Genomic DNA, 25,731 nt, shown 5'->3' on the forward strand with positions numbered 1-25,731 from the left:
CGGGACAACACTGGATATGATGTGCGGACATTTTACTGGCCAAGTGGCCAACTACAAACGAATATACCTATGACGCACTAACGCGTCATGCGCGCGGATACACCGCTTGTATGACGCCGTATTACGTCTCACGCACTCAACGTGTGAAACAAACAAAAATGCTACTAACTCATTTGAGTAGAAACGTTGCAAGAAATGCGCCTTTATTAATTTACACAACTTCACGAATGCAACTCTGAGATGAAAAAAGTCTCACCTGCTTCTACTGCGTTGCATTTCCGTAGTGAAATGGCGAAAAACCAAAGTAAAATTATATGTTGCGAATATAACCCGGATTAAATTGGAATTCGGATATTTTGTAATTACAATTTCAGTCTGTTGCTTTTGGTTCGGCACCACTGTAATTATATGTTTGCCTAATCTTATCTTTATGAGCGTTAGGTGTTTATTTAATGGCACAAACGAACCTCATAATTATGGAATTTGGAAAATCCTCGCAATATTAAAGTTATATCAATCCAGATCCAAATCACGAGAAATATAAAGAAAGAATTCTTTTATCAAAATTAAGATACATATCTCGAATCGTTTGTCTATTATAGAGATCGTTGGAACAGAATGTTTTTTGTTTTTTCGCCAAGTTAATGTTGTAAGTGAGTTGGAAGCGAAATCACAACGACTTGCTTTCTACAATATAATTAAATTTTTGTTGATGCGCGGAGAATAAATACAGTGTGGCCGCAGCATATGAAATGAATTTAGTAACGGTCAGAAAAGCAGTTTCGCAAAAAGGGTGACATAGGTCAAAAGTTTTTTCACGTAGACTACATTTTAGAAATAAATTTGAAAATTTTAGGCTACCGATATCGGTCTTAGGAGTCAACAAACAACAAACATGGTCTTTAAAAATGGTCAGATTTATTTCCAAACTATCCTAGCTAGTCAAATTGATTAACATTCATGTCCGAGTGTGTTTGTAAAATTCCAGCTATTTATTTTTTGATTTTATAATGTGTAATTGCGGAAGTATAATCCGACAAATTCTGTTTGTTTAAAAAATTATAAACTTTGATTCAGCGATTTTTGTTTTTGTGATAACCTCTATAAAGTAAAAACTAGCGACATAAATGGTGCCCCTGCAACCCCTGTGCGGACATTGTAAAATTAAAGCAGAACGGGAAAAATGTCCTCTCAGCACTAATACCAAACTTAAGTTTAAGTGTTTATGTTTATACACAAGTACAGGAGTACTTGTTGAATAACGTTTAAATCATTTTAAGATAGAATTCTTTGAGATGACGTCATCAGATTGTTGATGGGATGATTAGTAAATTGGTTAAAATTTAACCATCTATATGATATTCCTATTGTAGATACAAAATTTGCCTCTAGGGGTCATGAAACGTCAAGAAAACATGAAACTGGCAAGTTGTCCCATGGACTCGATTACTATACATCCTTAGCTCATTCTCGGGAAGTAAAAATCAATGTTATTGAACACGGTGATTTAACAAGAATAAATGCAGTGAAAAATAGACAATATAACATAACGGAGATTTTTAATAATGAAGAATTAAAATACAGATACAGCAAAAAGTGTAACTAGATTTCTCAAGGTTTTAAAAGTTGGGTGAGAAAACTTTGATTATTTTTTCATATCTTACTACCAGTCAAATGTTTGGTATATAAATATGGAACAGCCTGTATAAATTTGTGTCTGATGTTTAGAACGACTTGTAACAGTGAGAATTTGTTAAAATGTGTTAACCCGGTTCGTGTTTGTAGTAATATGATTTGAATGTGAGTGATAAGTCGTAAGGTCGGACTTTTGAGTTGTTTGTCTGTTTCAGTGCCACCCAACATAGATGATTCCCTGAGCAGCAGCGACGTTATAGTAAGGGAAGGCGCCAATGAGACGCTAACCTGCAAAGCCACGGGCTCTCCACAACCTAGTGTGAAGTGGAAAAGGGACGATAACTCCAAGATCACTATAAACAAGACACTTACAGGTTAGTCTATGCTTTTACTTTCTAACTTGTTTCACATATGTTTTCATATTATTTCGCAAAGTTTCTTAACGTAGATTGCTGCCCAAACCAAGCGTATTTATTGCGACTTTGGAAAAAGGGGAACAACTTTATACTCAGCGCGTTGAAACTAATGCAATTATTCTGTGACTAACGACCTTAATAAATATATCTGACAGATTTTTTCCTCACGTCCTTAATTCGTTCCCAAATGTTAATTGTCTACAAATCGAGAATTTAAATAGTTCGCTCGTACGAATTTAATTTCGGGGATTAATTGTCAAATTGCTCACAAAATACGACAAAAATTAGTCAACCTATTTAAACTTCTCTCAACTCGGTTTCATACAATTAACTAAATAAATTCACACGAATTTTAAACTTTTCGTGCATCGTTACTCTAATTTGTTCCGTTCGAAAGTCAAAAACTTCCATATAAAAATGTTTTAGGGTTATGGTCAAAATAGTTTTGGAAAACTGGAAAACTTGTTTACGAACTTCTTTGTAAACAATGTTTCTGATCATCCTTAATTGACAGTTTGCTTGTTTTATTAAAACAAATGATACAACTTTTCTGCATAAATAATAAAGACAAACGAAAATGAGATGTAAAACGGAATGGCCGCTCCATGGTCGTTGCGTGGACGGAAAAAATCTCACGGCGTTATTACAGCCCTGGCATGTGAGGCCCATCGATTTTATAGGCAAATACCATTAATTTAACAAGCTAAAGCCTAATAATGCGAAAAGTGGTTTGCTCAAACACTTCCAAACAGTTCGTAAATTACATTATGGGAATATATTACAATACTTCGATGTTTCGATTTTTTTACTCGTGTGTATTGACTGATATTATCACAGGATCGCTTTCCGGCATTTCTTTATTGTACACTAGTGATTGATGCTTTTTTTAGAACACTGTCCCACTTCATAAATTATTTAAAGGTAATATCGAAACACCTCCAACATCTCAGGGGGTTTTTATAAATTATTTATTCTACGTTTTCCAGTGGATCGCCAATTTTAGTATGATATTATGTCATTTTTGCTTACAGACTTGTTGCTTATTTATTGAAGTGATATATATTTATAACAGTCATTAAAATAAAAAAATACTTCCAGTATATCGAAAATTCCCATAAGGGAAAACAGGCTAGATATGTGACTGCGGAACTGTTGTAATTTACCACTACAGTAACAAATATTGTTACTTGCCCATATACGTTTATCCTGTGTTAATTGATTTAATTTAAACGTATTTTTACTTCCCGAGCGTAAGCAAAGGAAGTATTGTAATCGAGTCCGTCGGCCGACTCTCTACTTTTACGTTTTCTCGATCTTTCATGACCCCTAGAAGACGAAGAAATAGGTCTCCCATTTCCGTCTGTCTGTCCGTCTGTCCGTCTGTCCCTCCGTCTGTCCGTCTGTCCGTCTGTCCCTCCGTCTGTCCGTCCGTCTGTCCGTCCGTCTGTCCGTCTGTCCGTCTGTCCGTCCGTCTGTCCGTCTGTCCGTCTGCCGTCCCGGATTTTTATTAGAGAGATAATCTCCGAAAGTACTCGACCGATTGTTGTGAAATTTTGTACTTATATTAAGAATATCATGTAGATGGTAAAACGCTAACCACAATTTGTCTAATCATCCCCACCACTAATGCGATGACGTCACTTCAAAATTGTACATAGTAAATGGGTTTTCAATTGTATAAAATAACATAGTCCTACACATGTAGTTTACAACTCTGAATCGACTTTTCACCCGAAACGTCCAGATTTTTGGAAAAAAAATCAAAATTATAAAACAACATTTTGAAATTTAATTTTTAATCTGCTAACCAGAATGCTTTGAAATGTTGCAGATGTTTTAAGGCTCTAAAGAGCATCATAAATCTTTAGTCAAAAAATATTTGCTTATCCCCTCAAAAAACTTGATGACGTCAGCTCAAAAGTTTGTGGAATAAATCATATCTAAAATATACAAAATATGATGAGCCTGTACTTATGATCTATCACTCCATTCATATTTTTTGGATTTGCATATACAGGGTGACTCAAAAAAATTAATGAATGCGTAAATTTATTTCACTGATTTACTCAGAAACTACAAAACCGAATGCTTTGAAATCTTGCAGATGTTTTAAGGTTATAAAGAGCATAATAAATGTTTAGTCAAAATATATTTGCTTATCCCCTCCAAAAAATTAATGACGTCAGCTCGAAAGTTTGCCGAATAAATCCTATCTAAACTGTAAAAATATGATGAGTCTGTACTTGTAATTTATCACTCCATTCATATTTTTTGGATTTGCATATACAGGGTGACTCAAAAAAATTAATGAATGCGTAAATTTATTTTATTGATTTACTCAGGAACTACAAAACCGAATTCTTTGAAATCCACTGCGAAAAAAAAACATAATAGGCATGCAGTCGTCACGTTTCCGACAGCAAGGGAAGAACTGTCTAAACTCTTTAGACCAATTTTTTTAAGTGAAAATTTTCCAATGGTCCCCCCTTCTTCACTTTTCGGCCAAATTTTGACATTTTCAAAACTTAACTAAACACATTTTCTTGTAGATTTCGAGCTCTAGAAATCACTTCCGGGCTCGTTTCTTTGATAACTGCAACCGTTTTTCCGGAATCGGCCGTTGAAATATCGAGATTTTTAGAAATTTTCAAAAATTCGCATTTCCTGCCGATTCTTCCGAAAATGTTCCTCCGTGACCATCAACACGCTATATTTTTGGAATCAGCTTGTCGAGATCTACGTTCCTGAATTTTTTCGCAATTTTTAGACAACTTTTTTTTTAAGTGAAAATTTTCCAATGGTCCCCCCTTCTTCACTTTTCGGCCAAATTTTGACATTTTCGAAACTTAACTAAACATATTTTCTTGTAGATTTCGAGCTCTAGAACTCATTTCCGGAATCGTTTCTTTGATAACTGCAACCTTTTTTCCGGAATCGCCCGTTGAAATATCGAGATTTTTATAAATTTTCAAAAATTCGCATTTCCTGCCGATTCTTCCGAAAATGTTTCTCCGTGACCATCAACACGCTATATTTTTGGAATCAGCTTGTCGAGATCTACGTCCCTGAATTTTTTCGCAATTTTTAGACAACTTTTTTTGAAGTGAAAATTTTCCAATGGTCCCCCCTTCTTCACTTTTCGGCCAAATTTTGACATTTTCGAAACTTAACTAAACATATTTTCTTGTAGATGTCGAGCTCTAGAACTCACTTCCGGCCTCGTTTCTTTGATAACTGCAACCGTTTTTACGGAATTGGCTGTTGAAATATCGAGATTTTTAGAAATTTTCAAAAATTCGCATTTCCTGAAAATTTTCCAATTTCCCCTTCTTCACTTTTCGGCCAAATTTTGACATATTTTCCGCAATAGTTATTAATAATAAAGTAGAAATTCGCTAAAACGCCGCACTTTTACGCCAAAACGACGCGATAATCTTGCCGCCATCCAACAGAAATTAATAGTGAACACAAAGAACCGCGACACGTGACCTTCGGACAGCTAGCTCAGGTGACAGTGACGTCATCGTACGTCACGATGAGATTGCAAGAATTATTTTTCATATTTTGGCCGGGAAAATGCATATTTTCGGGGATAATTTAACAATTTTTAAACAAATTGATTTGTTTTTAATAATTTCGGACTTGTAGGACAACGAGTTTCGATTTAATTATCATATTTATTTATGCTTATCATATTTAAACATTATAAGTGATATTAATTATGTTTAAAATTTATAAATTAATATCGTGCAAATGTATAGCTTTGATCAACCAACTTCAATCGTTTCGAAAATTTTCCCAAAATTTAAACATTGTCGAGTGAACGAATCACGGAATCCGATAAATTAAAACTGAGGTCGTACGTACTTACCCTGTTTTCGGTCCTTTTCGGAAAAATATCCATTTCGTTCGTGTTTACACTACTAATACAACACATTTTCACTAATATTTATTAATAAATAAATTAGAAATTCGTGAAAAGAGCCCTACTTTTAAGCCAAAACGGAGCTCCAGTGTTGTTGCTACCAGACCGGAATCAAAACTAAACACAGAGGACCGAAAAATGTGACCTTTTATCAGGTAGGTCACGTGACAGTGACGTCATCGTACGTCACGATGAGATTGCAAAAATTATTTTTCATATTTTCGCTCAGAAATTGTACATTTTCGGGGTTAATTTAACAACGTTTAAACAAACTAATTTGTTTTTGCTAACCTCGTGTTCTTAGGAAAATGGTTTTCAGTTTAATTATCACATATTAATAGTTATCATATTTAAACATTATGAATTATATTAATTACGTTTAAATTTTATTTAATTATATCGCGAAAATGTATAGCTTTGGCCCACCAACTTCACCGATACATCGCAGCATAGATCTTTTATCAATAGTGCCAACGCAATGTTACAAAACACTAACATTGCTGATTTAGTGATGACGCTTATCAAAGAAACGACTCCTATTAAAGGTAGAAGTTGCCAAGGAAAAAAAGGAAAATGAAGGAAAAATTTGTTAACAACTTGTCTTCACATTTGTCCTTATAAATAATAAATTAAATGTAATACATTTTTGTTTCCTTAAGAATACAAAGTTAACAAAGTTAGTTGAGTTACAAAAGTCTCTTTTGCTCCACGTTGGCCACCAACGAGCGATTTTCAAGATTTTTGTGAAACTTTGCTGGTTTTGAATTTGAATTTTCTGTCCTCGATAGTTGATGTTCAGCAAGAACCACGGGAAGGTCTGGAGCAGATCTCGCTAGGAAAGGAGAGGGCTAGGATTTGTTAATGAGGGATAGAACGTTATACAGTACAATACAAAAGAAATACAATACAGGTACCTACAATCTAACTACAATACAGAATACACTACAAATACAGATACAATTTAGATACAAAACAAATGCAAAGTTAGTACCCAATTCATCACCGGAAGAAATTGCACCAAAAATTGAGAATGTTGCAAAATGAAAACCCAAGCAAGCACACCGATGGAACTCGGAACGAAATCTATTGGTCGCAGTGCTCGTTCGCCCAAGAGAGGAACGCAGCCGCATAAATCCAAGGCCGTCTGACCTCATCCTTAAAGAATGATGCGACCCAGCGTCTAAGGGCCAATAGAACCCCCCCAGACCAAGAGCTTCTGACGACATGGAGAATTCCGACCCGGAACCAAAGGATGCGCTGTTGCAAAATGAAAACCCAAGCAAGCACACCGATGGAACTCGAAACGAAATCTATAGGTCGCAGCGCTCACACGACCAAGGGAGAATGCAGCCGCATAGATACAGGGCCGACTGACCTCATCCTTTTCGGATGATGAACCTCATCCTTTTAGGATGATGACCCAGCGTCTAAGGGCCAACAGAACCCCCCAGGCCAGAGCGTCTGACGACATGGAGAATTCAGTCTCGGAACCAAAGAATGCACTGTTGCAAAATTAAAACCCAAGCAAATGCACCGTGAAAACAAAGCATTTGCACCACTGGAGCTAAATTGGCAAGACCCAAGTTAAGTTAGTAACACATACAATATACAGTACAAAATGGTTCAATTACAAAAGTTACAATATACAAATTTCTCCACGTTTGCCACCAAAGAGCGATGACTGTGCTCGCTCGTTGTTGTTGCCCAGCAAGAACCAAACAATACGAGGAGGTCTGGAGTGCGTCTTGCCATGAGAAAAACAATAAATTAGAAATTCGCGAACACGGGCTACTTTTAAGCGAAAACGGAGCTCCGAATGCTCAGATGTTGCTGCCACCAGACCGAAATCAAAACTAACCGAAAACCGCAATATTTGTTCAGGTGGCTCTCGTGACAGTGATGTCATCAAACATCACGATGAGATTGCAAACATTATTTTTCATATTTTGACCGGAACATTGCACGTTTTTAATATGTTCACGTTTGTAGGAAAACGGCTTTAATTATATTAATTAATACTTATCATATTTAAACAGTATATATAAATTAAAACTACAACCGTATTTACTCCGTGTTTGGGAATTTTTGGAAAAATGCACACTTTGTTTCGTGTTCACAGAGCTAATGCAGAACATTTTCATTATTATTTATTATCAATCAATTAGAAATTCGCGAAAACGTGGTAGTTTTACGCCAGAACGGGGCTCCGAATGCTCCGACGTTGCTGCCACCAGATCGAAATCAAAACTGAACACAACGGACCGAAGACCGTGCCTTTGCTCAAGTGGTCACGTGACAGTGACGTCATGGTGTGTCACCATGAGATTACTAAAATTATTTTTCATACTTTGCCCGGAAAATTGCAATTCAACAATGTTTAGACAAATTGAATTGTTTAAATATTATTTAATTGTGTCATGATAGTTTCTTAGCAGTGTTTGCACGAGTTGATTTCATTAATAATTGTAAATCTGTCATTTATCACCATGTGTTATTATTATACACAACGAATAATTTTAAAAATAAATAAATAAATAAATTCGCCACTTAGTTGCGAAATTGTTTCCTTACTTTCCTTATTCGGAACAGACGTCTTCACGTGGTGAACGTTCAACTCAGACTGCCCAAAAGTGGCCGCCGACCTGTATATATACCGGTTGGCTGACGCAACAAGACGTTCGCGAATGTTCGGGAAGCTATTCCTTTGTCTGAATACGTCGTGACGTCACGATTCGCGACGTCACAATATGAATCTTTAATTTATCAATGTATTATTGGCAACTGAAATGTTTATATAAATCTTTTTAAACATTGTTTGTTTATATTTGTTAATTTACAATGTACAGGCTAAAAAAATTGTTAAATAGTGGTTGGCTGACGCAACAACACGTTCGGGAATGTTCGAGAAGCTATTCCTTTGTTTGAATATGTCGTGACGTCACGATTCCCGACGTCACAATTTAAATCTTTAATTTATCAATGTATTATTGGCAACTGAAATGTTTATATAAATCTTTTTAAACATTGTTTGTTTATATTTGTTAATTTACAATGGTACAGGCTAAAAAATTGGTTGAATACCGGTTGGCTGACGCAACAACACGTTCGCGAATGTTCGAGAAGCTATTCCTTTGTTTGAATACGTCGTGACGTCACGATTAGCCACGTCACAATATGAATTTTTGATTTACTAATGTATTATTAGCAACTAAAATGTTTATATAATTCTTTTTAGACATTGTTTGTTTATATTTGTTAATTTACAATGTACAGGCTAAAAAATTGGTTAATTACCGGTTGGCTGACGCAACAAGACGTTCGCGAATGTTCGGGAAGCTATTCCTTTGTCTGAATACGTCGTGACGTCACGATTCGCGACGTCACAATATGAATCTTTAATTTATCAATATGTAAATAACAACTAAAATGTTTATATAAATCTTTTTAGACATTGTTTGTTTATATTTGTTAATTTACAATGTACAGGCTAAAAAAATTGTTAAATACTGGTTGGCTGACGCAACAACACGTTCGGGAATGTTCGAGAAGCTATTCCTTTGTTTGAATATGTCGTGACGTCACGATTCCCGACGTCACAATTTAAATCTTTAATTTATCAATGTATTATTAGCAACTGAAATTTTTATATAAATCTTTTTAAACATTGTTTGTTTATATTTGTTAATTTACAATGTACAGGCTAAAAAAATTGTTAAATACTGGTTGGCTGACGCAACAACACGTTCGGGAATGTTCGGGAAGCTATTCCTTTGTTTGAATATGTCGTGACGTCACGATTCGCGACGTCACAATTTAAATCTTTAATTTATCAATGTATTATTGGCAACTAAAATATTCATAGAAATCTTTTTCTAGACATTGTTTACATTTGTCAATTTACAATGTATAGGCTAAAAAATTGGTCGAAGGCTATTTCGACAGAACTTCCCTCGCTTCTGAAATACAGCCCAACAAATACTGCTTTTCTGAAAAATTATACCCATAAAATTTGATTTTAAAAAAGCCTAATTTTGACAAATTACGCTAATAAAATAGATTCTAATAAAATAGAGGGTGGGCGGGCGGGGTTACTGTCTGTAAATAAAAGATTGTGGAAAAAAGTTAAACTTAACCCCGCCCACCGTGTTCTTTCATTTTTACTTCCCGAGCGTAAGCAAACGAAGTATTGTAATCGAGTCCGTCGGCCGACTCTCTACTTTTACGTTTTCTCGATCTTTCATGGCCCCTAGAAGACGAAGAAATAGGTCTCCTATTTCCGTCTGTCTGTCCGTCTGTCCGTCCGTCTGTCCGTCCGTCGGTCCGTCCGTCTGTCCGTCGGTCCGTCCGTCTGTCCGTCGGTCCGTCCGTCTGTCCGTCTGTCCATCTGTCCGTCTGTCCGTCTGTCCGTCTGCCGTCCCGGATTTTTATTAGACAGATAATCTCCGAAAGTACTCGACCGATTGTTGTGAAATTTTGTACTTATATTAAGAATATCATGATCAGACTAATGCGATGACGTCACTTCAAAATTGTACATAGTAAATGGGTTTTCAATTGTATAAAATAACATAGTCCTACACATGTAGTTTACAACTCCGAATCGACTTTTCAGCCGAAACGTCCAGCTTTTTGGAAAAAAAATCAAAATTATAAAACAACATTTTGAAATTTAATTTTTAATCTGCTAACCAGAATGCTTTGAAATGTTGCAGATATTTTAAGGCTATAAAGAGCATCATAAATCTTTAGTCAAAAAATATTTGCTTATCCCCTCCAAAAACTTGATGACGTCAGCTCAAAAGTTTGTGAAATAAATCATATCTAAAATGTACAAAATATGATGAGTCTGTACTTGTGATCTATCACTCCATTCATATTTTTTGGATTTGCATATACAGGGTGACTCAAAAAAATTAATGAATGTGTAAATTTATTTTACTGATTTACTCAGAAACTACAAAACCGAATGCTTTGAAATCTTGCAGATGTTTTAAGGTTATAAAGAGCATAATAAATGTTTAGTCAAAATATATTTGCTTATCCCCTCCAAAAACTTGATGACGTTAGCTCGAAAATTTGCCGAATAAATCATATCTAAAATGTACAAAATATGATCAGTCTGTACTTGTGATCTATCACTCCATTCATATTTTTTGGATTTGCATATACAGGGTGATTCAAGAAAATAAATGAAAGCGTAAATTTATTTTACTGATTTACTCATGAACTACAAAACCGAATGCTTCGAAATCTTGAAGATATTTTAAAATTATCATAAGCATGGTAAATTTTTGATCAAAATGTATTTGGTCGTCCCCCCTAAAAAATTTATGACGTCACCACAAAATTTTGCTGAATAAATCCTATCTAAAATGTACAAAATATGGTGAGTCTCTTCTTGTGATTTATCATTCCATTCAAATTTTTTCGATTTGCATATACAGGGTGACTCAAAAAAATTAATGAATGCGTAAATTTATTTTATTGATTTAATCAGGAACTACAAAACCGAATGCTTTGAAATCTTGCAGATGTTTTAAGGTTATAAAGAGCATAATAAATTTTTAGTCAAAATATATTTGGTTATCTTCTACAAAAAACTGATGACGTCAGCTCAAAAGTTTGCCGAATAAATCGTGTCTGAAATGTACAAAATATGATGAGTCTGTACTTGTGATATATCATTCCATTCATATTTTTGGATTTGCATATGCAGGGTGACTCAAAAAAATTAATGAATGCGTGAATTTATTTTATCGATTTAATCAGGAATTACAAAACCGAATGCTTTGAAATCTTGGGAATATTTTAAAGTTATTATAAGCATGGTAAACTTTTGTTCAAAATGTATTTGTTCATCCCTCCTAAAAAAATTGATGACGTCACCCTTAAATTTTGCTGAATAAATCCTATCTAAAATGCAAAAACTATGATGAGTTTGTACTTTTGATTTATCATTCCATTCATATTTTTTAGATTTTCTTAAGAGGTGGTTCAAAAAAATTAATGAAGTCAATTTATTTTATTGATTAAATTAAAGGCAACACTTATTATTAGTATTACACCCCAACCAACCTAATTTGGTAGACACAAAATTTGTTAAAGGAAAAACTCTGTTTGAAACATAAGGGTAGCACGCTTATTTACATCGACTTTAACATTACAGACCTGCATTTGTTTTATGCGCTCACTTGGTTCCGCGAATGTGGAATAGACATGTTTATAATCAACCAATTGTGAATTTCACCGTCAAGAATTAAAATAAAACCCAATGTTTTATATAATAAGTGGAAGTCGAAGCAATAAAACCGATGGTCGTTTTGTTTACAGTTTCTCTGTTTGACTCTCACGTATGCTGTTACGCTTGTCATCTTAAATTAAGAATGTTTATACATAAACGATTTTCAGTTGCCTTTCATATTACTAGACAGCGGATTTCTGTCGGGCTACGTCACGATTATAGGGGGGGACGTGCTGGATCGCCGGGTGATAGATAATCACTGAATTTAATCGGTACTAATTCCATAAATATAATGAACGATTTATTAATCAAACGGCTAAGTAAATGAGAACGGGAATTAACAGCAGAGTGCAACGAAACAGCGTTATTCTAATCTCAAATAAACGAAGTGCAGTCCGCAACCGCAATGAATTCGCATCCCGTACGAGCCGTACCGAGTTTGGCCTTGCCTAGCCCGACAGAAATCCGCTCTCTAGATATTACACACCGGCGCCGTATACGTGAGTAAATTGTTTCGTTATTTTATTGATTATAAGAAATCAATATTCAAAACGACCCAATTCATTTTCCCGAAAATTTGGGAATACAATAATTTTATTCTTAGTATTACACTACATCTATCCCAACTGATATACGTGTCCTTGCAAAAATGTTGATGACGTCATCGCAATTTTTTTTAAATTCCCACTACAAAAATGTAATGAGAAAAAAAACACAATAGGCATGCAGTCGTCAAGTTTCCGACAGCGAGGGAAGTACTGTCTAAACTCTTTAGACCAATTTTTCAATAACAGTTTAATAGCTGATGTAAATGTGTTATTGCAGCCTCTTGGGAAGTTAATACTTATGTCAAAATGTTACGCGTATCCAAGATAATTTTCTCGTATAAAAAAATGGGTCGAAGGTTATTTCGACAAAACTTCCCTTGCCCTTGAATCATGTTCCGACAAATCCCGCTTGTTGAAAAAATAAAATTTGATTTTACAATTTTCGTTTTTGTGTTCACTTCTATAAAGTAAAAACTAGCAACATAAATAACACCTCCGCAGCCCCAAGTATGGATGACGTAAAATAAATTTAAAGCAAATAACCAACGGGGAAAATGTCCTCTCAGCACTAATAACAAGCTTAAATTCATTGTTTATGTTTATACATCGAAAGAACGTCACATAGAAATTTGATTTGAAAAAGGTCGTCTCCTCAAAACAGGAGGCTAAAATTATTAATTAAGACACAATCGAACGGAATGTTCTGAATATTCTTATTTTATCATTATTAAATAAAGATGTGCGTATTCTCACATTTCCGAAAAAATGGGGTGACTCGTTCTTAATTTGATCAAAAAAAATTTGGGAGGAAAACAAGAAAAACGGCCAAGTGGTAAAATGCTATTATATTCTATTAATTTTTTTACGAAGATTTGGACGTTTACGGAACAAACTCAAAACGGATTCGTCCACCACAAGCAAGGGAGTACATTGTTGTTTAACATTTAAATCATTTTACGATAGAATTCTTTGAAATTACGTCATCAAATTGTTGGTGGGGATGATTAACTAAATTTTGGTTAGCGTTTAACCATATATATGATATTCCTAATATGTATACAAAATTTTACAACAATTAGTCCAGTAGTTTCGAAGATTACGTGTCTAATAGAAATCGACATAGACACCAGACAGATCGACAGACGGAAACAATAAATCACTTTTTTTGTCCTCTAGGGGTCACGAAATGTCGAAAAGACATGAAACTGACAAGTCGCCCGACGGACCCGATCACTATACTTCCTTAGCTTACGCTCGGAAAGTAAAAAATTCATTAATTAGAAGTGTGAAAAATTATAATATAGACCCTATGAATACTGTGTTCAGGTTACGTTAGTTTAAAGTAAGAAAAGAGAGTCATCAATCGTCTCATTTTAAAAAGAATTAAACATAAAGAAGAGAACCCGATAAAGTTTGTAGAGGAAGTTACAGGAAGTCAATTTAAGTGAGTCGAGGAAGTCGTAAGGAAGTCATACAAAACGGGGAACTTTAATGTACAAAAAGTACCGCGTGGTTTGTGGCTCATTATCCAGCAAATTAAGAGCTAAATTCGAGTTTGCTACAGGTTAAGTACAACAAAAAACAAAAAAGAAAAACAAAGGTGGAAATGAAAAATTGAAACGAGTGTATAGATTATTGTTAAATAATGTCTAACTTGGATCGTATATTTGAGTGTTTTGTTGCGTAGTTTATGAGCACGCCGTTGTATTGTGTATACACCGTGATAAAGCACTTAATAAATGTCACAATTCCCCCCACACAGCTTGTAATCACGCCTTGATTTGAATCCTTTTTAATTGCTGTCCAAAATAAAAATTCGGGTTAAAAATAGCGCCCACAAAATATTTACGTCTGATTTCAATTTGTTTAATGTTTATGCACGTAGCACGCTTTGTTGGCTCCATCAAGTAATCGATTCAAAGGGGATGTGACAGCTCGGCAATCATTTTCGGTAGAAACAGCGCCGTAAATCACCGTAATTAGCCTAAACTTAATTATGATACGCGGAAAAGTTTTCATCGGCGGAGAAACAAGAATGTGTATTTTTTTAATTTATTCGCAGTAACACTCGAAATAATTCATGTCAGACCAAAAAATAAATTCGAGTTGTTAATTAAAAAATAAGCTGTCCTGACGCAACGTGATATCAATATGGGCCAAAATAAATTCGCAAGTTTCGTTTAAAGGGCAGGTTTTTTTTATTCGACGCACGTAATCTCGTAACATGTCATGGAAGTATTCTGTTGAAGCAAGCCACCCTTCATAATAACTTCAACGTGTAAATTTAATATTTAATAATGCCTCTCCAGGTCTGACTCTTCGCGGATTCTTTCGCCGCGGACGCTTTAATGCACTCGACTGTACGCATAATTTAATTTACAGTGTTAACAAATTTGTTCTCATTCTTAGAGCATATATAATATAATATGCTGTGCAGTACGGCAGGTTGAGCTTTCGAATGACCCACCAAACACTTACCCTTAATGTTGCCAGTTGGGTTCTTAAACTTTACACCAGTTTTAATTACTGCAGCTCCTAACACTTTATTGTAACTACAATTAGCTCTCGACTACTCGAGTTTAGCACGTGATTGACTCTTCCTTTCTTCATGTCGCATATTGCGATCCTATAGAAACCCACATACAGGGTTTCTATAATGTTTATAGGGGCGAAATAGATCATGGAAGCGTGCCGCCTACCACTTTGTATGTATTGAACGTTCTGAATATGATAATTCTTATTTAGTCATTATTAAATATCGCCTGGAGCGGGTTAACACAAGCTCCAGAATAACCTCGAAGCGGCGTTCGCGAACAATCCAGAGGAACACAAGATTATTTAAATAGGTACCACTGTCGAAAGCAAGCTAGCCGACTCCAGTAAATGAGAAGAGAATTTGTGTCTAGTCATATCTACTCCAGTCGAGTTGGAATTATACTGTATATAATCTTTGTATAGTTAGTCGATTTTAATTACCGATCAACGTAACAATATTAACGAAAATCTTACCAGTAAAATAGGGATATTTTTTTGCATAACGGTATACAAAAATTGTTGACGCGCTTCGCCAACCACGTTAGCATTGTCCAGATAATGCGAAACGCGTGGACATTTTTTTTCTGTAGTAAACGTGATAGTGAAATTTACAAACGGCATCGCTTATTCATTTTTAGAACTGAATATTACAAATATAATGGCAGAAAAAATATATTAAAATTGACACCTATTCCGTTCCTCATTTTTTGGTAATTTCAGAAATATCCATATATATATTCTGGAAAACTTTAGCGTCTGTATGTTAACACACAAAAATATATTTCCTTCGTAATAAGTTCTACGTGTAAATTTAATATTTAATAATGCCTCTCCAAGTCTAGCTCTTGGCGGATTCTTTCGTGTGGACGTTTTAATGTACTTGACTGTACACACAATTTAATTTGCAGTATTAACCAAATTTGTTCCCGTTCTTCCACCTCCAAATATAATATATTTAAAGAGCGTAATTGAAATTACATTCCATTATTTGCTTTAGTTATTGTGTTTGTATTAATTTTTCAGTATCCGAGTGGGAAGGAGAAACATTGGAATTAACTAGAATTTCAAGATTAGACATGGGAGCTTACTTGTGTATAGCCAGTAATGGAGTGCCCCCCACTGTGAGCAAAAGAATCAAAGTTAGCGTCGACTGTAAGTATCATTCTTGAAAATTCCAATTAAATCTAGCCCCACTTTTTTCTTCCCATCCTTGTCTCGTTTTTATTCGTCCTGTGTACATGTTCAGCCGCGTTCAATATTTATTTTTGCCATATTACAAGCTCTTCTGTTTTTGTTGCGAACTATGTACACGTTTGCCAACGTACACTCTGCAGCATAATAAATGAGAATGTTCACGAAAACCGATGAGGTGAATGTGCTCAAACTAAATAAGACAGGGGAATGATGCACTCGCCATTTTTCTCTATTTTAACTATCACCTCGACTATTTGTGAACACTAACTTCAGCAGTTGGTCGGCACTCAACTATATAAATTTGTATCCTTTGTGCTACAGGAACTGCTCTGCAATTCATACTGTCACGGATTACAATAGGGCGAGAAAGGGCGTAGTAAAATTATACACTCAACTGTTATACAATGGTCAGCTGATGGCGGGGACATTTGTCTCTTTCAAAAGTTCGCGCTTGCAGGTGCCTAACGAACTTCTTTACTTCGTCACTTCGACCGTTTACAATATTATTCCTGAACACATCTACAGTATTTTCTTTCCGTCATTTCTCTGACAAATGCGGCGATCTGACAGCCACGCCAATTCGACTGTTTCCCCAAACAAAACCTTACCTTAAAAGGACTTGATTTGGAACGCAAACATCTGTTTAAATTTGCCGGTTCCTTTGCTTATATTTAGGTATGTTAAGATCGTTGTTGTCTGTATGTACGTTTTTTCGACGGCTCAAGTTACTGAGGGATAAATTTAACCCATTACTTCCTCCTCTTCATCGCAGAACACTTCAACTTTAAATTAGAAGTTGAGGTATTAGGCACAATGTTATTTGTTAAAGTTGGAAGAAGTTTAAATTTTCTAATGGTTATTCTTCACCCTCAAAATTTAAGTCGAGGTAGAACTGACGCTATGGAATAGTTTAAAATATTTATAATAAAGAATTTGGTTTCAGAATCTTGCAACAAAGTATTGAAAACGAACAAATTTAGCCCTCCAAGTGCAAAACTTGCATTTTTTATTCTAGAAAAAGAACAAAATTTACACATTTATATCCACATTTTTATCACAAAGTAGAACGAAAAATTGAGAACTTTTACATTGAACATTTAAATGCACCAGCAGCACTTTACGAGTGAATTGAGTCAATCTGATGTTCTGCAGATACTAGCAAGTTGTCAGATAACTATAATTCTTCTTAGAATAATTAATGTCAGTAAATACCTAACGAGTAATGAAATATATTAAAAAAACAGAAGCATCAAGGGCACGTGGACACAGACAGAGAAACAGACAGACAGACAGAAAGATGACAAAATTGAAATGAAATGAAAGATTTGATTATACTCTGGGGGTTATGAAACGTCGAGAAAACATGAAAATATCCATTTGTCCGATGGATCCCATTACAGTACTTCCTAGCGTATGCTCGGAAAATCATCAACCCGTAACTACACACTTTAATAAAGCACGTAGGTATAGAATGCCTATTTTGACACAAGAAAGAGAGAGCTATTAAATATGAGACTGCGTCTGTAACATATTTTATAAAACTGCTTCTTTAGCAGTAGTGCAATTGCACCATTGTACTTAAAAGGAAAAAATATGTAAAAATATACGTCATATTGCTGTGATATAGTTCTATCACTTGTATAACCATGTCTTTGACTACGGTCGTATTAAAATTTCGCCAACAGCGGGACCAACAAAACTTATTCTACTCGGAAGCGTTTCCATAGTCGGATGTGGCTGTAATTCCCTTACGGTTCGGACGAATTTAACCACGTTCGTAACAACATTTTTCTTCGGACAATAACGCGACGTTAAGCCTTTACGCTAATTAGGGAACAGTTTACCTAAAATTTTAATGGTCATCTCAAAATATAATATGATCAAAAATTCATATACAGTAAGCGATTCATATTTATATTTATATAATTTTTCTTTATAACCCAACAATACTTGTTTTGTGAAAAATAGCAATACTTTACGATAAACTATGAGATATACAGAAAGTATTTTATTTGGAGACACTGATCGACTTCAAACAACGGCATATTGTAGTTACATTTGCAATGTTAGATTGTTACTATCGTTTGTTTTTCATTTTCTCTTCTTGATTTGTTGTATTTGAAATTCTATATTCTGCCCATTGAAAGAAATTAGGGTTTAGAAAATATGCATGAATAATTTTATGAAATTCGTAAAAATGACGTATATGTACAGTTTATACACACAAGAACATTTTTCGTCTATACTATTGCCGGCTTTTCGGAGATGTATAATACCTACACATACGTAGTCCAGTTTACGAGTGAAATGACCGTGGAATATCTTTGATGAGGCGAATTGAACATTCCAAGTCTTGCAGAAGAAGTGGACTTGATATTAGTGCCCTCTTGTATTCAGTAGGAGCTTGCACATTTGTTTTCTACTGGACTTCTAGGAATCAAACGCTCAGTTGGTTTTTCGTTTGTGCGGAAAATCGCTGAAATTAACCCGACGATATAACTCAAGTAATAAAATCTGCAGATTGTGGGTATAATTGACATATTTTAGTCAACAGGAGTAAACAGTTTTATCGAAATGGACTTTTGCCTATTTTCCTCGATGTGGCAAACATTAACATTTATTCAAGAGGGACTAAATAAGAATTTAGTATGTACAAGCCTAGAAAAAGAGAGTAGAATAAATCTCGTGCAACCAAAATCAACAAGCTGTTTCTTCGTGTTTTTATAATGTACACAAAGTGTTACTGGATTTGCAAACTGCTGATTTAATTAACGTTTGTGTAACTACAAGAAAGGATTGTTTTCCTTTAATGCTCTGTGGCTTGAAACGGGGACCACTACGTCAATAATTAATTGCAAGAGGTGATTGTAATAGGACGCCCATACTGTCATGCTGACATCATATTCACCACGTGATTAATTGATCATATACTGTGCTAAAGTGTCGGTTTTGTTTCACTATGTTTTATTGTGTTACTACAAAATGTTATCGATAACACGAATGACAACCTCAATGCGATGTCGCTACACCAACTTTTTGCACCGTCCGAAATTTTCATAAAGATTACGTTAGACGCATACTCTGCTCCCGAAACACATATTTGCTTTTTATCTAAGATCGTGCATAACTGGAGTGGTTAACTTCGCCGCAAAAAAGGAAACGTTGGAAAAAATGCCAAGCGCCCGACAAGGCAGGCGCGAATATTTGACGGAGTAAACCGACAAACATGCAACCTTAAACAATGCCACTCTCGAAAAGAAAATAAATTAAATAATCATATTTATAAAGAAAAAGGATCCTTCATTTAAGCTATAAACGTGAAATTCTTGCATACTTGGAGGAATGCAGCACCTATGTCACAATCAATATGCATCTTTTTTTTTTTTTTTCTTGAACAGAATTATGGTCGTACTTCTTACCCTCTTACGTAGAACGTAAACGATGACTGACTTTTTACTTTATGGCTTGTGAAAACGGGGAAAGCAAGTGGGAACAACTAGTTACAATGTTGAGAAGCTCTGACCGATCGGCTTACGATTGATTCAGGTGTTGTGGGGTGAGACTATTTTCTTTTTTAACACTGTGCTCTGTTATCTGAATTCACCCGTCTATTTTACGGCCGTTCTGTGTGGTTTTCTCAATTTTCAATACCATATTATTCTTTTTAATACTAACTGATACTTTGACATGAGAAAAGTTGGGTCCGCGCTACCTAAAACAAGAAATAACTTGAGACGTGACTTATTGTGTTAGACAAAGATAGCTAGGTCATTTTTTATATTAATAAATGACAAGTACAGAATACTAATGTATCTGAATCGATTGGCCTCAAAACCAGCACACATCAAGTTTAGCAATGCATCTCATGTTGATTAGTCGAATATAAACATAGCATTAATTATTATGGATGTACGATTATTCAGAAATCCTAGTGCATATTGCACGAGTAGGGGCGGTATTAATCACAACCCTAAAGAAAATTTCTTTAAAAAACCTGAATGTCAATTAAAACCGACAATACACTTTCATTCGTATTCCAGAAAATAAATAGAAACTACCTTGAAGGGTAAAATGCGCATTTTAATCAATGAGTTTCATTCTCAAATAAAGACGCTAAAGTCAATTCTGCAGTGCCTCTGATAGAGAATTTCAAACTGAAAGTCTTTAGTGAACTGTACTTAACTAACTTCAACCGTGTTTTGTTTTCATGCTTTTATCTAAATCGCTGGGGTAGCGATTATTCATGCTTTTAAAATTCCACTATACTTTTTGCCCCCTGGCTAAATGATGATAATTAACCAAATTTTACCAGAGTTCGGGAAGAGAAACATCTAATAATTTTTTATGAGAGTAACTTCGATAAGGATTCTTAAGTTATCGTCGAATCATTTGCATAGACAAATTGCTGACTATATATTTCAGAGTAGACAAAGATATAGATAGTGCCTCAGCATCAGTATCAATAAAAATAAAGTTAGAATCGAGACTGCACGGTTTGGCGTTAAATACAATCTACTTGAACAAAGAAAGTGTTAAGAACTCAGCAGCCAAGCTTCTGGATAGTTAAAAATCGCTGTTTCTGCTTTATCGCTTGACAGCGTTACTAATTGAATTGGTTATGAAATAAATGGTAATTGACTTATAGTCAATTACTTGGCTGAAATAGAAAAGCAATTTAGGAAAGTACGGCAGTAAGCTTGGAGTAGAGAGGATGTTATGCATTTAAAGATGTTAGAAAAGTAAATGATCATGTAAACAGCTCGGTTCTCTCGGCTCCTGTTACTGTCGCTTAGCGGGCCATTCTCTCCCAAGAACGTGAAATATCACCACCCAGTATTCGTGCTGAAGTTCGCTGCTGTTTTGCATACTATAATGAAAACACATTTAGCTATTTCTCTGGTTGTAGGTGAATATAGGTTACGTCATGTCAATTTCACAAAAATCGATTTGTATTTTTTCCTCTTTAAAACATCGTCCTGTTCACTTAATCTGATTCGGAAAACCTCTTCTTTTCCATCGATTTGGGAAATACAGTTATTCGTCACTTAATCGGTCGTAAAAACTGTGAAAGTTATCGAAATTGTATTACTGAATTATTTTTTCCATCTTCCGGTGTACGCCAAAGACCTAGTCTAGGTCCAACATTGTTCCTTTGCTCATAAACAAGATTATTAATCTTCTGTAATAACTGATAAATTGGCATTACTAACGTTTTTAAAATTCTTGCTTAATAAAATAGTTTGCTTAAACTAATTAAGTACCAAAAACTAGGTACAAGTGTACACCTTCTTACTCAGACATACCTAATACAAAAAAGGGGGCCTACTTCTTTTTCCGGTTCACATAGTCGTTACAGCTTCTCTTCATAAGATTATCATAGATAATTAATTCGTTGTTTTAAGAACGATAACAAGTTAATGGATTACCGGCACTAACCATATCTGATTAAACAAAATTCACTTAACTAGACGCAACCAGCTTCTACAAATAAACAAACAGATTAAAGTTCTTACGTTTCCCAATTTGGTTGAATGCTCTTAACCAAGTGTTTACCGAACTTTAAAGAATATGTTAATACTCAAGGACTTAGAATTGTTTATAAAACACTCACGCCAACGTAGTTAATCAAAATCCAAATGGTGAAATAACCTCAGAAACCAACCAAATTGATAAAATCAAGTAATTTAAACAGTTCTCGATGACGACCCAAATTATCAACACAAATTGGTCTGACAAACGTCATTTTCGACAATTTTTACGGAAATTTTACGTTTTCAATTAAATGCACATTAAAACATCAGAATTACGAAGTTAATTCTTCAAATTTGAAGTTTGATATTTTAAAAAATTTGGTTCAGGGATTTTTTAACCATTTTCTTCGAGTTCTTCAGAGCCTTATCAGCAACGTACCATCGAGCTTGCACGTAATTGTTTCATCATCCTGTATAGAGACACCACTGTCACTTCATTTCTTTTATTATATCAGTAACGGGTAAAAAAATAAAAATGAGACGAAACTACATATTCAAACTATTTACATTTTCAAGAATGGGGACAAATTTGACGCGAGTAATTATATACCGATTAGTCTCACTTCAATTGTTGTCATGGTTATGGAGTCAGTAATTTACGACCAAATGGTAAAATTTGTATTAGATAACTCTTTAATCCCATCGGAGCAATATAGACTTCTTCCAGGGAAATCTATACAGGCAAATCTTATCTGCTGCTTGTCCGAGTGGAGTAAAGAACTGGATGTGGGAAATACTATCGATGTTTTATATCGTGACTTCTCAAAGGCGTTTGACAGAGTTCCATTTAGAGGTAACGTGTTACCATGGATTGAAGGATTTCTTATAAACCATACATTCCTAGTAAAAGTGGGAACATCTCTAAGTAACCCGGTGCAGGTATTAAACGGAGGTCCACAGGGCTCAGTTTTGGACCCTCTGCTTTTCTTGGTTTTACACTGCTGATTTAAAAAATGTTATAAAGTCGCCGTTTGCAATGTACGTTAACGACATAAAGTTGTATAACATAAGTAGTAACAGTATGTTTCTCAAGGAAGATCTTGGTGACATACTGAAATGGTCTCGGGGCTTCTTGCTTCCTCTTAACAAGGACAAGTGTAACGCTCTTTATCAAGGTAGTAAAACCCCTAAGACCGCTTATTATATTTCTGGAAAAGTATCAGCTTGGTCCAGAGATCTAGGGGTTTTAGTAACGTATAATCTATCTTGGTCGTCTCAAGTGGCGAAAATCGTTAAAAAACGTTCGTAAGACCCTTATTGGAGTTCGCCAACTCCATATGGGCGTCTGTCTTGCAGAGGGATATTGCAGTATTAAAATCAGTTCAGCGTAAAACAACGAGAGTTCCGTTCGGAAAAGTTCGTCCGCCATACGCTAATAGACGTGTACTAATGACGTACATAATAATTCCAATGACAGTCCCCTGTTCGTCAATTATTTACAACCAACAGACACCAGAAATAGCGCGGGCATTGCCCGAAGTTACTTAAGAATAAATTCTTGATGGCACCTACACAGTACTTTTGGGTCAGTAGAGTTTTCACACCGTGGAATTTGTTGCCTAAAATTTGTTGATACGCCGCAGTCAACAAAAGAGTTTAAAATAAGTTATGACGCATAACGAAGTGAATTTTCACGAGTCGGAAACCGGGGAGAGTACCAAGAGTCGGAGGCGAATGACTAATGAATGAGCGAATGAACCATGTAGGTGAAAAAACGCTTAGCCCAGGGGCTTGTCACTGACGTACGCCACCCCCACGTGCTATCGCAACCGTTCCCAAATCCAATATATTGAATTTAGTTCGACGAAAAAAAGAGATGTTATAATCTTGAAACATTTGTCTGTCTGTGGAACTGTAGCTCCCAACGGATAAAACCATAACAATATTTTTTTTAAGTGGTTTAGTTTTAGTTATGTTTCATGATAGTATGTTGACCGTCGCAGCAAAGCTTAATCAATTTCAGACTTTTTAAGGATTCATTGTTTTATCGGAGATTTTAAGTATTAACATTTTGTTAAAATAATTCAATTTTCATTTGACTTATTCGATATGCAGCGATGAAATGAAACGGCTGAAATATTGTTGCCCCTATTTATAGCCTCGAGGTACGCTTTTTAATTGGGAAGGTATCCGTTTGGACACATATAATTCAAAAGAAGTCCGGTAAATTTTGATAATGTTACAGATTTTTACCGGTACAATGTTGAAAATTTTCAGTTCTTCCCTTTATTACGAGAGCAAAAATATAGCTAGCTAGAGACATATTATATTGGTTGAATAATGAAGTAGACTAAAAAATGTTTCAGTAAAATACTTTTTAAATTATGTTTATTGTTATTATTATCAGGTTGTGAAAAATTCTTGTACATTTCGAAGTTTTTTGTGCCATCCCCGCTACGCCGCTTTTTGTGCAAAATTCCGCTGCCGGTAGCGGAATTCCACCTACGTCTGGCAACACTGACAGCACGTTCGACATTATTTTAAGCTTTCTTCATCACTTAATAATTTTATTTTACTTACCCTCAGAAGACTGAAAGTGTTTTAGAATGATCACGTTTCCATATATTTTAGGCAAAATTGTATACACCTAACGCCAACCTTGGGGGTTGATTAATATTGTTATTATTTTTTCTTACAGTTCCACCAATGCTGTGGATCCCTCACCAACTCGTTGGTGCTCCTTTGGCTTACTCCGTAACACTGGAATGTTTCACCGAAGCGCACCCGAGTTCTCTGAACTACTGGACAAGAGAAGACGGACAGATGATCCACGAATCTAGGAAATATCACGCGGAGAACACCATTGGAACTCCCGCATACAAGACTCACATGAGGCTGACGATCAACAATATACAACTGAACGACTACGGAACTTACAAGTGCGTTGCAAAAAATCCGAGAGGAGAGACGGACGGGACGATTAGACTGTACAGTGAGTACTTATTTTCTGTGGTTAATTAATTAAGGTGGAGATTTGCGAGGTGCGTCAAATTTCGAATTTCAACGAGAAAGTATTCTACAACCATTCAGTAATTAATTTGTGCTTGCTGAAAGCAGGGAATGAGTAATTTTTTAAGTTTACTTAAGTTTATCCGACAGGCTGCGCCACTTTTATAATAAATCTTGATTAACGTAATAATCACTTAGCAAAGCAATCAGAGGTCGAAGTTAATGGCAATCGACGATTATTTGTATGTCTACATAGTAATTAACTTTTTTTTGTATTGACTTCGTATCAAACGACATAAAATAGGACAGCAGCATTTTTTTTAACGAAAAATACGTGAATTTTGGAACGAAAAAATTATGTTGGTTTAAATCGTCAATAAAAGAAATTATTAAAAGTTCGCTACCCAACTGAAGGCATAGATAGCTTCTTGTGTGAGCACGATATAATTTCAATTGTGTTGCCAGTAGAGGCACAAAAATTCCGTGTAAATTGTTTCTGATTAGTGCAATGATTTAATTAATCAGGTTGAACCTTAAAATGTAACCTTGTTTTGTTTAGTTGTGGAAAGAAGTTTAGTTAAAGGATATGCTAATGAAAAGAGGCAGGCGTGTTGTGCGGAATGTCCAAAAAGCGTTTGAGCGGAGTTCCCGTGTCAGTTATCTCGAAGGTATAAACTAGTTATAAAGGAGAGTTGATACGTGTTCCCTGTGTGTAGGCGATCACAAATTAGTTAAACTTAGCGAATGGTTGTAGTAA

At 35.2% G+C, this 25,731-nt stretch overlaps 1 protein-coding gene across 2 annotated transcripts in view; it reads left to right on the forward strand.

The window, feature by feature from the left end:
- Nucleotides 1–25,731, forward strand: part of LOC135141531 (lachesin-like) — a 192,399-nt gene that overhangs the window by 146,056 nt on the left and 20,612 nt on the right. For both annotated transcript variants that reach the window (XM_064072712.1, XM_064072713.1), the window contains exons 4-6: nucleotides 1,851–2,009; nucleotides 16,324–16,452; nucleotides 24,664–24,957. In XM_064072712.1, the coding sequence (XP_063928782.1) occupies nucleotides 1,851–2,009; nucleotides 16,324–16,452; nucleotides 24,664–24,957 (582 nt within the window). The remainder of the gene's footprint in view (nucleotides 1–1,850; nucleotides 2,010–16,323; nucleotides 16,453–24,663; nucleotides 24,958–25,731) is intronic.

This window comes from Zophobas morio, unplaced genomic scaffold (genome assembly GCF_036711695.1).
Source record: "Zophobas morio isolate AGI-343-1 ecotype UQ-CSIRO unplaced genomic scaffold, CSIRO_AGI_Zmor_V1 ptg000044l, whole genome shotgun sequence".
Lineage (NCBI taxonomy): Eukaryota > Metazoa > Arthropoda > Insecta > Coleoptera > Tenebrionidae > Zophobas > Zophobas morio.